The sequence below is a fragment of the Trichosporon asahii genome, assembly GCF_000293215.1.
Source record: "Trichosporon asahii var. asahii CBS 2479 unplaced genomic scaffold scaffold00018, whole genome shotgun sequence".
Taxonomy (NCBI): Eukaryota; Fungi; Basidiomycota; class Tremellomycetes; order Trichosporonales; family Trichosporonaceae; genus Trichosporon; species Trichosporon asahii.
The window spans coordinates 121001-134847 of NW_014040906.1; the positions used below are offsets into that span (position 1 = coordinate 121001).

General features: G+C 61.1%; 6 protein-coding genes across 6 annotated transcripts; 3 read left to right on the plus strand and 3 right to left on the minus strand.

Moving 5' to 3' along the window:
- Positions 1 to 1674: 1674 nt before the first annotated feature.
- A1Q1_07981 (uncharacterized protein) lies at positions 1675 to 2612 on the plus strand (the record flags this gene model as incomplete). Its single annotated transcript, XM_014326167.1, has 5 exons — positions 1675 to 1704; positions 1756 to 1848; positions 1980 to 2155; positions 2441 to 2457; positions 2527 to 2612. 5 exons carry the CDS (start codon positions 1675 to 1677, stop codon positions 2610 to 2612), a joined length of 402 nt encoding a protein of 133 aa, XP_014181642.1.
- A 224-nt stretch (positions 2613 to 2836) lies between these two features.
- A1Q1_07982 (nam9 protein, precursor) lies at positions 2837 to 4161 on the minus strand (the record flags this gene model as incomplete). The annotated part of the gene is made up of 3 exons (XM_014326168.1): positions 2837 to 3388; positions 3442 to 3918; positions 4099 to 4161. The coding sequence occupies 3 exons, from the start codon at positions 4159 to 4161 to the stop codon at positions 2837 to 2839; spliced, it is 1092 nt and encodes a 363-aa protein (XP_014181643.1).
- Positions 4162 to 5614: 1453 nt separating this feature from the next.
- Positions 5615 to 7783, plus strand: A1Q1_07983 (uncharacterized protein; the record flags this gene model as incomplete). The annotated part of the gene is made up of 1 exon (XM_014326169.1): positions 5615 to 7783. The coding sequence occupies one exon, from the start codon at positions 5615 to 5617 to the stop codon at positions 7781 to 7783; it is 2169 nt and encodes a 722-aa protein (XP_014181644.1).
- A 44-nt stretch (positions 7784 to 7827) lies between these two features.
- A1Q1_07984 (elongation factor 1 alpha-like protein) lies at positions 7828 to 9396 on the minus strand (the record flags this gene model as incomplete). The annotated part of the gene is made up of 2 exons (XM_014326170.1): positions 7828 to 9104; positions 9147 to 9396. The coding sequence occupies 2 exons, from the start codon at positions 9394 to 9396 to the stop codon at positions 7828 to 7830; spliced, it is 1527 nt and encodes a 508-aa protein (XP_014181645.1).
- Positions 9397 to 9665: 269 nt separating this feature from the next.
- A1Q1_07985 (uncharacterized protein) lies at positions 9666 to 11141 on the minus strand (the record flags this gene model as incomplete). The annotated part of the gene is made up of 1 exon (XM_014326171.1): positions 9666 to 11141. The coding sequence occupies one exon, from the start codon at positions 11139 to 11141 to the stop codon at positions 9666 to 9668; it is 1476 nt and encodes a 491-aa protein (XP_014181646.1).
- A 1029-nt stretch (positions 11142 to 12170) lies between these two features.
- A1Q1_07986 (uncharacterized protein) lies at positions 12171 to 12889 on the plus strand (the record flags this gene model as incomplete). Its single annotated transcript, XM_014326172.1, has 3 exons — positions 12171 to 12239; positions 12304 to 12643; positions 12696 to 12889. 3 exons carry the CDS (start codon positions 12171 to 12173, stop codon positions 12887 to 12889), a joined length of 603 nt encoding a protein of 200 aa, XP_014181647.1.
- Positions 12890 to 13847: the final 958 nt, after the last annotated feature.

The window sequence follows — 13847 nt, forward strand, 5'->3', positions numbered from 1 at the left end:
CCTCCATCCCGACGCACTCTGCCCAAAGTAGACACAGAGATACGCGCACGAATCGTCGCGTCAAGTCAACGTGGACGACGCGCCGTCCACGCCACCAGAGGAAGTATATCACGTGACGTATCTGATATTCATAAACCGCAGCCGCGCCACCGATCCGCCAATGGCGACCACGCGATTGCCACGTTCCTGATCGTATAACGGCTAGTATGCTCGCTTGTCACCTTTCCTGGTCGAACGCGGGAGATCGGAGTTCGATTCTCCGTCAGGAAGTTATATCTTTTGCCTTTTTCTCTGTCAGTGCTGGATTTATCGCGCCCGCGCCGAGGTTGGCTGGAGTGCCATGGGCTGAGGCTGTACACGCAAGATAGACGCGCCAGGAAACTGCCTCCCCTTTAAGCGTTGTTGGCTCCCTCGGAGGTTGTGTGTATTTCGTGCTCGTGTCTCTCAGCCGGCGGAGAGCTAGTGCAGTGGCAAAGGTAATGATACATGTAATCTACGGTCTAGTCGTGGTAGAACTTGTTGAACTTCTCGACAAGCACCGGGTCGTCCTGTATGTCAGTTGCAGCGGAAGCGAGCACAACTCACGCGGTATCGTGGGTGGAAGCCCTCGAATCCCTCGCGAAGCACGAGCACCTCCTGGTCCTTCGGCGCGTCCTCCTTCAGAAGCATGTCGCGGGCCTCAATGTAGCGCTGGGGTGTCAGCTACTCGTATTTGTACGCCTTAGCTCGCCGCCCTTCAGACCCCTTTGAGCGTCGTGGGCGAAGCCATGAGGAAGCGCGAGTTACGAATGTGACGCTCGGCACTCCTGCCTGATACTCACCCTCGCCGCCTTCGGACCGCGGACCTGCGACAGAGCGCAGTGGAAGACGACCTTCGGCACTGGGGTTCAGCTCACGTTGCGCCAGTCTAGCTTACCGCTCTTAACCCTGTCGACGATCTCGGTGATATTGCCCATGAACTCGTCGCTGGGGTAGTGCAGGCATCCGACAATGTTGCCGCCCTAGAGGTCAGCTGTCCATCCACAAGATATAGCTTCCCCCCATGTGCCTCTACCGTGCCTCTGAAGCACTGCCTGCGACACCATTGCGGGGTCTCTGCCGTCAGACAGAGCGGCATGAACAGAAGTTGCAAGGTGGAGGGAGAGGGTGGAAGGTGGGGGTCCTAGCGGACTCACAGCAAAGTCGCTGTCGCGCACATCGACGACGGCATACTCCCTCCCGTTGCCAGTGGGGTTGGCCTTGATTAGCGTCGCGAGTTCCTGTCCTGTCAGCTTTGGCCGAGTCTTCAGCTCACATCAGCGTTGATGTAGCGGTATGATGGTGTCAGGGACATTCTCCACTTCTCCAGTCGATTCTTCTGATCTTCAGTCAAGGAGCGAGCGAAGCGAGGGACTAAAACTGGTTGAGCAAGCGGTGCAGAGAGGTATCGGCGTGCCGAGGGGTATGCCAAGCGCAAGCAATGTAGTCTGGGTAGCATGCAGTCTTGTCGCAGAGCAACAACAACAACCCTCGCGTGCCAGAGTCCGGCGGGTGGCCAACCCTGGTGAGTCATGCCTCGGCCGAACGGAACCAATAAGACCTCGAACATGACACACTCGGTGCAGTGAGCTTCATTCGGCTCGACTTTTCCTCCACCTTGCCGGACTTCCGACTTCTTCACCACCTCTCGTCACCATGTTCGCCCGTGCTGGTCTCCGTACCCTTGTACGTATCTGGAAAGCAGGAAGGAGAAAAAGGACATGTGCTGATGAGCAGAACTCCCTCCCCCGCGCTCGCTTCGCGCAGGTCTCGCAGCAGATCGCGCAGCGCCGCGCTCTCTCCGATGAGGCCCGCAAGCTCATAGACAATGTGAGTGTTGCCTCACCACCGCATGCCCCCTGTGCCATTTTGCAGCTGTTTCTCGTGGTTTAATAAGCTGCCAAAGGACAAGCAGGGGGCATGCTACGAGCTGCATTGCCCGGAAAGTGAGCTAACTCCAGGCCGTCCACGAGAACCCCCTCGTCGTCTTCATGAAGGGCACGCCGGAGCAGCCGCAGTGCGGCTTCTCGCGCGCTGTGTGCCAGATTCTCGAGGTCCAGGGCGTTCCCCGCGAGAAGATCGTGAGCTACAACTGTCTCGAGGACCCCGAGCTGCGTGAGGGCATCAAGGAGTACTCGTGAGTAAGCAACGACCACCGCGCTATCGGCGACTGCGGTAGTCGCCGATGGTCGTAAGGAGGGACTGGCGAAGGCAGCTGCAGGTGTTGCACCTAGCGCAGGACGCACACGTTTGGCGCGGTCGGCTGAGAGCTCGTGATGTGCGATCAGTCAGCAACCCAGCCGGGCTTGCAAACCAAGCAATTCCTGCAAGCGCCTTCCTCGTCGCCACCATTACCTCCCGCAGCTTCCTGTCGCACTCTGTACATTAGCTAACAAGTAGCGATTGGCCCACGATCCCCCAGGTCTACGTCAAGGGCGAGTTCGTCGGCGGCTGCGACATCATGCTCTCCAGTAAGATGTTACTGCAGTTTCTAAGCTGACCCCACAGTGCACCAGGACGGAGAACTCGAGAAGCTCCTTGTCAAGGAGGGCCTTGCCCCCGAGCTCCCGCCTCTCGAGGAGGAGTCGAAGTAGACTTGCACTATCAATTAATGTATCTTATCATGCGCTGCTCTACCACCCGTCACTTCGCTCGCTAGTAAAGCCCGGCGCGCCAAGAGAAACCAGAGAGCAGCCTCACATGCAACCTCGGACTTCGCGAGTCGGCGTGCCCCTGTCTGGTTCCAGCCCTCAGCCCAACCAGACAGGCCAGACGGCGTATGAGAAATGTGATCATGATGCCATGCGATGCTATATAACTACTTGCGGTCGTTCTTGCGCTCGGGACCGAGGAGGCGTGCGCGACGAGCGGGGCGCATGCGCGGCGCAACCTTCTGGTACCACTCCCAAGTCATGGACATGAGCGGCCCGGCGGCGTCGTAGGGCGACGGGATCTCCGAGTACGCCGCACGCGCAGTGGGGTGGCGGACATACACCGCCGAGCACGTCAGGTACGACGGGAGCAGGTACGCGGGGACGAAGATGAAGGGCTGCGCATAGTCCGGCAGCTTGAAGTACTCTCCCGGGGCGTGCACCTTCTCAGCCTTCTCGTCCTTCTTGCCCTTCTTCTCCTTCTTCTCGCCCTCACCCTCCGTCTCGGCGGACTCGGCGGACTCGGCGGCCGCAGACTCGGCAGCCTCCGCGGCGGGCTCGTCGCTGTTCTCGCTGTTCGCCAGAGCCTCGTCGGCATCCTCCTCGGCCTTCTCAGCGGCCTCGCCCTCCTTCGGCGCACGCGGGTTGATGAACGGGATCATCGCCGGGTCGACCGTGAAGATGTCTCCGGGGTTCAGGAGCGTGTTCGGGTTACGGCACTGGGCGTTAGCTTCACGATCGTCCCTCAGCTATCTCAACGCAGCACACTCACAAGCTTTCCGTTCAGCCTAACGTGACCCTGGACGACGTAAGAGCGGGCAGCCCAGACAGAGCGGGCAAAGCACGCGCGGAAGATGAGGACGTCGAGACGGCGCTCAGTCTCGGCGAACATCATGGTTCCGACGGGAGACAGACCGTCCTTCTGCAGCTGCGCGAGACGCTTGTTCATTTCCGTTCGTCCGCCGGCGGCCTCGCGGCCCTCGACCCACTTGCTCAGGTCGTTCTGCCTCTTGTCGCTCTTGGCCGAATTGTGTCGCATGACAGGCAGAGCCTGCGGGAGGTACCAACGTCCGAACTTCTTCGACGGCAGGTGGTCCGCGTGGTAACCCTTCGTGAGGCGCTTCGCGTTCCAACGCTCCTGGTACAGCTTGGCGCCGTGGAGCTGGCCGTCATGCCCCGTCCGGGCGTACAGATCGCCCTGCGGGGCGGTTCGGCGCCACATGTTGTACAGGTTCTTCGGGCTCCAGCTCTGTAATGTCAGCTCAACGGCGCAGCACGCTTAGCTTTCTGCCGCCCGTCCAGTTCTGTTCTACCGGCTCCTGTCTCTCCGCGGACTGTCGATCGTCGAAATCGCGGGCAAACAAAAGTCGGCAGACACAGGAACGGCGGGATCGCCCGGCGCGGCGGTCGAAAGGCGAGGGGAACGCACCATGCGAGGGATCGCTTGCCGGAAGTTGAAGACATCGCGCACACCGACCGGACGCTGGGGCATGGTGGGCGAGTTTTGATGGGTGTCGTGTGCTCTAGGCTCTACCTCGAATCTTTCAACGTCTGGCAGTAGGCCCGTCGAAAAGTCGGAGGACTGGGAGGTTGCCAGTCCGAGAGATTGACACGGAGGCAAACCCGCGTGGCTCCAGTCAAAGCACGTGACCCCCACTTACGATCGTCTCGAAGGTGGCCAGGTGAAGTGGATGACGAGATCGGCTGTTTGCTTACATGCGAGCAGTCGGAATGAGTGAAAGAAGAAGGGGATTGCAGAGTCAGAGTCAGAGACGGTGGTAGAAGAGAGAGTATTACAGATCTTTGGTCCTGAAGTTCTTCCATGCTTTCTGCTGCACGGAGCATCACTAGGCTCATCGAGAGATCTTACGTTGGATACCGACATATCGGCTCGCTCTCGTCACTTGTGAGACGTTTGTAGCGACCTCTCAAAGCACCTTCGGATCCATGCACTTAAGCATAACGCACATTCTTAGCCCCCGGACCCTTTCTGCTCCGTTAGAACTGCACAGAGAGGCTCTAGACCCTCTGTAGGCGGATATTCACGCTCCCACGTCCGCATCGGGGTACTCTCGGCGGATTCCAGGAACGAGCGGCAGTTGCCCTTCCCAGCTTGCCGTAGCGGGTACCAGGCATGCGACCTTCAATCTTCATGTTTGGTTCTGCAGTGTGATCTCATCTTTTGTTCATTTCGCTCTCGCTGTCCAGGCCCATCGCCCTCTCCACCTCCATCCCCTCTATACCCAGCACCTAAACCACGCGAAGCGAATACCGACTCCAGCCCAATCGCCCGCCAAACCCCCGAGTCGGCTATTGCCCGGCAACGCGCCAGCGATGTCACCATCGACGACGAGCTCGCACGCCGAGTCGTCGCGCTCGGCCTCGGCGCGCGGCAAGGAGAAGGAGAAGGAACGTTCCCGCTCGCCGCCAGCGAAACGCCAAAAGTTCTCGCGCTCACGCACCGCTTGCTTACAGGTACGTCGCCCCGTGAGCTCCACCATGCTGACGCCAGTGCCGCAGCCGGAAGTCAAAGTGCGGCGCGCTGCCGCCCGACCCGTGCCCAAACTGCGTCGAGGCAGATCTACCGTGTCAATGGCCGACTGAAGATGGACGGTCGAGCAAGGCGCGTCTGCAGAGGTATCGGCAGCAGCTGCAGCAGGAGGAGAAGCCGGCGGGGGAGTGGCTCGACCAACTTCTTGCCGGCGCGATGGGGAACGCGAATCCTGGTGGGTCGCCCACGAAACGAGAACTTCAAGCAGAGGGAACTGACGATAGGTCTCGGGAGTGGGATGGGAGCGATGCCAAACATGTTCCCGCCGACGCCAGCGCCGGCGGCGGGGGTGATGCAACCCCAGCCACGGTTCGGATACGCACCGACGCCAGGGAGCGTTGCGAATGTGCCTTTGTCGCCAGCGCAGAGTATGAGCGCGATGTCAATGAACACAATGTTCGGCAACGGCGCGGGACAGGGACCAGTGAACCCGACAGACTTCATCTGGGCCGTGTCGAGCCGCCTTCCAGTGGTCGAAGAAGCCTCGCCGGACCGGAGCACGACGAGCGACCCCTCTCCCGTCGCTATGGACCCATCGCGCCCGCGCTCGCAGAACCAGGGCCGCACAGTGAAAGTCTCCTGGTACAGGCCGCATGGGAAGACGGCTATCGCCCCCGGTCTGAAGAAGGTGACGCTGAAAGTGCGCGTGAACACGCCGTCTGGGGAGGCAACGACTCCCTCCGCTGCTCTGAACGGATCCGCGAGTGAGCTCTTCGCGCCCGATGGATTCCCAGCGACGCCAGTGATGCTGCACCTCCTGGACGTGTTCCGGGTGCATTTTGGCGCGCAGTTCCCCCTCGTTGCGGAGCTGGGTCTCGAGGCGGGCGTGGAAAATCGCACAGCAAGCCTCTTCCTCCTCCTCGCCATTGGGGCCATCGCGGCGCGGTTCAGCAAGCATCCTCTCGTGGCCTTGCCCGAGCTGCAGCCACACGAGTACGGAAAGGTCTTCTACGCGCGCGCAAAGGCCATGGTGGGGACCATGCTCGGCTTCCCCTCCCGGGAGGCGATCATCGCATTCGTCCTCCTGGCGCACCTGGGCTTCAGCGAGGACTCCGAGAGCGAGGTGTGGATGTTCACGGGTCTCGCAGTCCGCATGAGTGTGGATTTTGGGCTGCACCTTACGCCGCCGCCGGAATCCGCCATGAGCGAAAGAGACAGGAGGCTGAACAGGCTCACGTTCTGGTCCGTATTGCTCATGGACTATGCGCTGTCGTTCGGCGTGGGGCGGCAGACGGCCTTCCGGCCCGAGGACATTACGCAGACCCTGCCTTCCGAGGACGACATTAGCGGTGCTGAGGGTGCGAGGAGTCCCTTCCCGTACGCGGCGAGGATGATGCTGAGCTACGGACCGCTCATCAATGCCTTGAACCGAGGCTATGCCCCGGGCTATGGTGGCACAAAGGTCGAGACGGCCCGCGCCGCGGCAATCAAGGAGTACGCCCGCCTCCCCGCCGACATGCAGTGGAACGTAGGCAATCTGCAGGCCCAGAATCGCGCCAGACAGGGGAGTATCTTCCTCCACTTGCATCTGTGGATGCACACGATCCTCGCGTCCGAGTATCTGACGGGCACGGACCTGCTCGCGCGCCGGCCAGGCAAGGGCTCGGGCTCGGGCTCGGGCTCGAAACCGCCCTCGGCCTCCAGCGACGGAGGGAATCTACACCCGTCGAGCGCTGAGCGGACCGCAAAGGAGGTTCGAGAGAAGGGCACCGAGAAGGGCACCGAGAAGGAGAAAGAGAAGGGCGGACTCAGCGTTAACGGCACGAGCGTCGGCGCCATGACGCCCAACACGGCCGCGGCGAGCAACCTCTGGCGCCACTCTGTGCGCACAATCGGCGACATTCTCGTGCTCTCCGACATCATCAACCCCTTCATGTACTTTGCCCTGCCCTTCGTGAACCAGGCATGGTTCGTCGCAGGGTGCTGCTACGTGAAGGAGATCGAGGAGGCGCGGGCCGGACTCTCCGCCGCTCCGTCGCGCGCCGCTTCGCCCGTGCCCGAGATCCACGTGTCAGAGGCACTGGACCTCCGTTCGGCAGCTGTAGAGTCCACAGAGGCGGCCGGTCAGAGCGATCAGAAAGAGAAGGACGGCGACGAGAAGGAGAAAGAAGAGGAAGACGGTGAATCGAGCGGCAGCGAGAGCGCCGACTCGCGCCCGAACGTGGACCTTTCCCGCGCCCTCCTCACCAGCGTTGCGACGACAAACATCTCGACACTGCAGCAGGGGCTCCAGAAACTCGCCACGTATTGGTACGGCGCCGAGTGGATAGCGGGCACACTGCGGCAGCGAATCGAGGGTATTCACGACGTCGACCTCGGACTTGTGCGCGAGAATTTCGCATCCTTCTATTCTCTCCCAGACGCTGGCATTGCTGGCGTGCCCCACGCAAGGGCCGATGTGGACCAGGCCACGAGAACGCCAGCGGCGGGACAGGTCGCCGCCTTCAGTGGCGGATTCACGGGCGACCTTGGCGGATTCCTCAGTTTGCCGTTTGATTTGGAGAGTGGACCGGTCACGGAACAAGAGGTCGCTATAGACCAAGTGCTCCCGCATTGGGGATAGGGATATGCATCGTTGTATTACTTTGTACAAATTTCTAGATCGACCTAGAGCAGCTCCATCACCATGCCCGCCGCAATGGTCTCGCCTCCGCGACGGAGGAGGACGCGGCCCATCTCCTTGTTCTCCTTTGCCGTCTCGAGCGGGATGAGGGGCGGCCGGGTGGAACCCGTCGGCGAGCGCACCGTGAGCTCGACCGTGGCTGTCGTGCCCTTCTGCAGCACACGGGGGTTGGTCTTGACCACCTGGCCCTTCTCAGAGATACTGATGAGCTTGCTGATGGTCGCGGGGACATTGACGGAGTGGTGGAAGAGCTCAACGGCGGTTCCGGTGATGATCGGCGCCGTGATGTCGAAGACAAGGATCTGGGCAGTGAAGCGGCGCACCAACGGACAGGGGTAGTTGATGGGGCAGAGGACGGAGCCGATCGCGAGCTGGTTCGCGTCACAGCCCGAGAGGTAAAGCGTCACGTTCTGGCCCGCGACGGCGTACGGTGCCGTGTCCTCGTCTGCTTCGATTGTGCGCACTGTCGCGACGACGTCGCCCGGAACAGCCCTGACGTTGTCACCGACCTGCACGAGGCCGGAACACAGACGACCCTGGACTGCAACACCCGACGCGATCGCCGTCTGGCCCTTGAAAACGTTCGAAAGAGGTATCCTGAGCGGGGCATCGTAGGGACGCTCGGGGACGTCCGCCTTGTCGAGCGCGTCGACGAGCGTCGGGCCCTTGTACCACTGCGCCTCGGTGGGCAGGTCACGCTCGAGCACATTCACGCCCTCCATGGCAGCGAGGGGAAGGAACGTCGTCTTGCTGTGGTGGAAGCCGGCGCTGGCAAGGAAGGGCTTCATATCGTCAACAATGTCGTCGTACCGGTCCTGCGACCAGTCGACGACGTCCATCTTGTTCACGGCCACGATGATCTCCTTCACACCGAGCGAACGCACGAGCCACGCGTGCTCACGCGTCTGACCGCCGCGCTGGAAGCCGGCCTCAAACTCCCCTGGGGAGCCGTCAATGACCATAAGAGCGACGTCGGCCTGCGCGGCTCCAGAGATCATGGCGGGGATGAAGTCGCGGTGTCCCGGCGCATCAAGGAGCGTGATGTTGCGGTGCGGCGTCTCGAAGTGCGTCGTCGCAATGTCAATCGTGACACCGCGGTCACGCTCGTCTCCCAGCGCGTCGAGACCCCACGCGAATGCGAAGGAGGACTTGCCGGCACGCTGTGCGCCGCGCTCGTTCTGCGTCTTCTGCTTCTCCGTCACGTTGCCAATCTCGTACAGAAGCCGTCCCATCAGCGTTGATTTGCCGGCATCGACGTGACCTGTGGGTTAGCTTGATCGCAGAGAAGGATGCAGCTACTCACCAACGACGATCAAACTGAAGCTCTTCTTTCCGCTCGCCTCATCCTCCTTGACCTTCTTGATCAGGTCAGCCTGCTTCATCGTCGGGACCGGGCGCTCCCGGTACTTCTCGCGCTCGCGGCGAAGCGCATCCTCGTCAAAGCTGTCCGAGAGGTGGAGACCGGCCATGTCCGACGACGTGAGCGTGAAGACCCCCGGCGTGGCGACACCGCCGACCGGCGTCGTCAGGCCGGATAACGGCGTTGAGGTCATGGGTGAGCTGGAAGCGGTGTTCTTGCGGGGAGTGCCCGAGGTAGAAGTGTTGCGGCTGTTGGGCTTTGAGCTGGATGGCGAGGCGCTCGGGGTGGCGACGACGCGCTTCTGTGCGGGGAGCGACTTGGATCGCGCGGTCGGCGGAGGCTGCTTAGCTTTCGCGACTACGATGGTAAGCAGAGGTTCTCGGCGATATGGTCATTTATAAGGTGTGCAGAGCGAGCGCGCAGGAGTCGATCGAGACGCATAACATCTCGACTCGACTACAGCTATGGTCCGGAGGATGTGGTAGGCTTCGGCTTTCCGTTCGTCTTGCCCTTCGCCGGGGCCGCGGATGGTGTTGACTTGGAAGGACGGTTGGACGCCGCCTTCTGAGGCAGAGCTTGTCTGCTCGGATCCGACTTTTTGGCCCCACCAGCTGGCTTGTCCTTCGCCGGAGGCTTGGACGCCGCATTTGTCTTCTTAGGACCCGAGTCCGACTTCTTCGTAGGAGAGCGATGACGCCGCAGCTTGTTGTCCAAGCCCTTGGGTCCAGCAGCCGGAGCCATGGACTGCTCCTTCGCTTGCTTGCTCTGAGCAGCAGCAACCTCAGACTGGACTGGCTTCTCCTGGGCGGGCTTCTCGACGCGCACCTCGCGCACGACCTTTGGCGGCTCGACTGAATGTGCTCCGCCTCCTGTCGCGACACGACCGTCCTGCTTGCGCAAGATAATGTCGTCGGGGCTCTCGACGCCGGGTCCAAAAGCCTCACGGACGCGCTGCTCTGCGGCAGCCAGGTCGCCGCGCACAGCAATGTGCATGTGCGCGAGCGAGGGCTGCTTCTCCGGCGGCAGCTCAACGGGAGGCTTGGTGAGCATGCTGAAGAACGTCGAGGGCGCGCTCGAGCTCTTCTTCACCGGCAGGACAACCGAGAACAGCGCGGACATCTCTGTCTCTGGCTCGTCTGGCTCGACAGCAGCTTCAGGTACAGGTGTCGTGGGAGCGGGCGAACCGTCGCTGGGCCCTCGCGACGCAGCTTCGGCTCTGGCAGCACGAGCGGCGGCCATCTTCTGTGCGAGTTTCGAAAGCGGTTTCGCCGGCACGGGTGCAGCCTCAGCTTGCTCCGCTGGCGGCACCGGGGAAGGCACGGGTGTCGAAACGGTTGTAGATGCGGATGAGCTGCTTGCCTCCTTGGCCGCAGCTGCCTCACGGCGTTTCTGCGCGAGCAGAGCGAGCTTCGACATCGGCTTGGCCAGAGCATCTAGGGCAGGAGTGCTGCCGCGCGTCGCGGGTGCAGACGACGCAGCCGAGCTAGCGGGCGTCGCTGACGCTGACGCGGACGCCGATCCCGCAGCAGCTTGTTTACGAGCAAGCGAGAGGCGCTGAAGAGCGGTAAGGGGCGGTTGCGGTGATGGTGCCGAGGGTTGCGGTTGAGATGCGGGTTTGACTGCAGCATTTCTTCTTCTCCGAGGGCGTGGCCTTGGCTCCTGCTCCGGCGTTGGAAGGAGCTCTTTCGGCGGGCCGGCGTCGCCTGGCGTCCGCTCAGCCGGATGTCCTAGATTGCTGGCTTGTGCGCACTCGCTCAAGATAGGAGAGGGAGGAGGGGGAATGAACTTACCTTTCTTTTCCCACTCCTTGCGGAGCCATGTCACCGTCTTGTCCACGTCGAACCAGTAGTGCCAGAGCGAGTCTCTGATGGCATCGTCACTGATCGGGGGCTTGATGTCCTTCAGTTTCTCGCGCACGAGGGGAAGAGCCGACTCCATCTGGGCTGAGCGTTAGCAATGTACACGAAGAATAACGCACCCCTCTCCGTCTCGTCCATGCCGTCGTCTTCCTCGGAGCCGGTGTACTCGCCGCCACCTTCTCCGTCGTAGTCATCGTCGTAGTAGTCGTCGTCGGGCTGGTCGTCGGCCAGTTCGGCTGAGGGTCAGCTCACGCAATCGACCGTCGAATCCACGCACCATCAAGATCGAGGTTCCTCACGAAGCGATGCCTGGACATGCTGTGTGTGTTTTATATTGTGATCAGAGAGTAGTATGCAGAGAGGAAAAGGAGGGGGCGGGGTGCCCCGATATTGTCATCTCCAGGCAGCTGTGTGACGGAGCTAAAAACGTCATTGCCGCCCGTCAACCAATCTCCGCCGTCCAAATGAACTGTAATCGCTTGTCTGGCTGTGACTAATTGACGGGCATGCCCATTAGTATTTTCAGACGTCGATTAGACACGATGATCGTTACGTAACAGATCCCGGGAGGGCTATGCCGCCAAGGGCTGCGGTGACGAGGGCGCCGATCCGACGTCAGTCGCTGTTCCTCAACTTCATCCAACTTCATCACTTCACATCGCCATCTAGGCCGCAACTCGTCTCTTCAAGATGTCTTGGTGAGTACAGCTGGTAGCAGAGTTCGCGGGCCCAGCTGACCATATGCAGGGGCGGGTGAGTCGACGTGTTTTGCGTTAGGACGTAACGCCTGGCCGAAATCGATCGCGACGACATACTCACGATGCAGATTCAAGAAGGCCGCCTCGCGCGCGGGCACCCAGCTCATGCAGAAGACTGGTCAGGTCGAGCGCACCGTCGACCACCAGTTCGCCGAGGAGGAGGCCAAGTACCGAATGTGAGTGAATGACGCATGGCGGCCGAGGCGGGGCAGTGCGTAGTGGAACCAAGCGCGCTAACGGCACCAGCATGGAGAAGGAGTGCAACAACCTCCAGAAGGAGGCGAAGAACTACCTCGACGCGATGAGGAGTGAGTAGCTTTAATCGCCTTTGCGTTTAGCTGACGGCAGCCATGTCCGCCTCGCAGAACCGCATTGCCGAGACGGTCGAGCTCTTCTACACCGCCGACAAGGCTAGTGATGTACGTACCTGTCACCTGGGAATGTGGCTTGCGATACCAGTGATCTGATGCTGACACGCGACAGGGCGCCATGGCTGGACACTCGTACAAGGCGGCGGTGGACTCGCTCGACGACGTCGTGACTCGCGACCTGGATGGGCCGTATCGCGCGACCGTGCTCGAGCCGGTGGGCAAGATGTGCCACTACTTCAACAATGTGAACGCCGCAATCGACAAGAGGAATCACAAGCTCATCGACTACGATGCGTCCCGCTCCAAGGTGCGCAAGCTTGTCGAGAAGCCGTCAGACGACACGGCCAAGCTCCCCCGCGCGCAGAGCGAACACGACGAGGCGCGCGAGATCTACGACATCCTAAACGAGCAGCTCATCGCCGAGCTGCCGCAGCTCGTTGAGCTCCGAGTCCGTGAGTATACACCAACAGCCAGTTAGTTCCTGTTCTCTGTAGCTGACGACAGCGTTCCTCGACCCGTCGTTCGAGTCCATGGTGCGCATCCAGATGCGATTCGCGGAGGAGGGTTACGAGAAGCTGGCGGGCGTGCAGCGGTACTTTGCCGACGGGATCCGCGACGAGTACGCCAACGGCCAGCTCGACGTGCAGGTCGAGAACGTGCTCGCCGAGATGAAGGAGCTGGCCATCTATGGCGTGTAGAGTTACGCAGTGTTGTATCCATGCAAAGATAATTCTCCATCATTGGGCGTCCATGGATGCTCCGTTGAACGCAGACCGAAAGACGTGTGCACAACTTCTTGGCGGGAAATCGTGTCCCGTCACGGAGCCGGCGCCGGTGACGAAGCGCCATGGGCTGCTGGGCATGCTGGAGCACGAGTGAGCAAGTCGAGGAATGCGAGTTGCTCGAATATCAGGACCCCGTCGTCCGGTGGCGAGTGTGGCGTTTTGCTGTTCTCTGGCCTCCTAGCCCCAGTCTACTGACATGCCTGGCCCACGGCGTCGTGACCCTAACGCACAGACCGCAACGACCGAGCTACACAAAGCTGACGACAATGCTTGTCCGCTTCCTGGTTCGTCCTCTGGCCTCTTGCGAAGGACGGAGCCGTGAGCGGAGGGCTCGAAGGGGCCCAGCGCAATTCGCTGCGGTGCCGCAGTGCACTGAATCAAGGGCACCTCGAGGCGCCCCGTTGTTCCTCTTGTCCCATCGTCGTACCGCCGTACTGTCGTACCTTCATGACCAGCACGCATCTGCAGAAGAGTGCAGATTGCCGGGCCATCCATGGCGTACTTGGGGCTGCACCAACGTTCCTGGGCTCATCTACCCTAGCCTTGGAAGGCCGCTAAGTGCGAGTGGCCCAATTTCGGGCACACAAAAGAAGCCAGATAAGCCTCGTCCAACAAAAGCTGTTCCGTGCTTCTGGCTAATGTGTTGTGCTGGGTGCTGGCATACACACAATTCAGTGCTGCATTCCGAGTGCGAAGCGAGGATCTGTAGCAATGGGTGCAGTGCTCCAGCGCCGCCGGCGTTCCTGCAGTTCCTGTCGCGCCTGACGCCGGGCTTGCCTGACGATGCCTGACCTAAACGCCACCTCCGCACGCCTTGCACGCCTCGTTCTGGGTTTGAACCCTGTGCATCGTCGCAGCGCTACCACTGCCG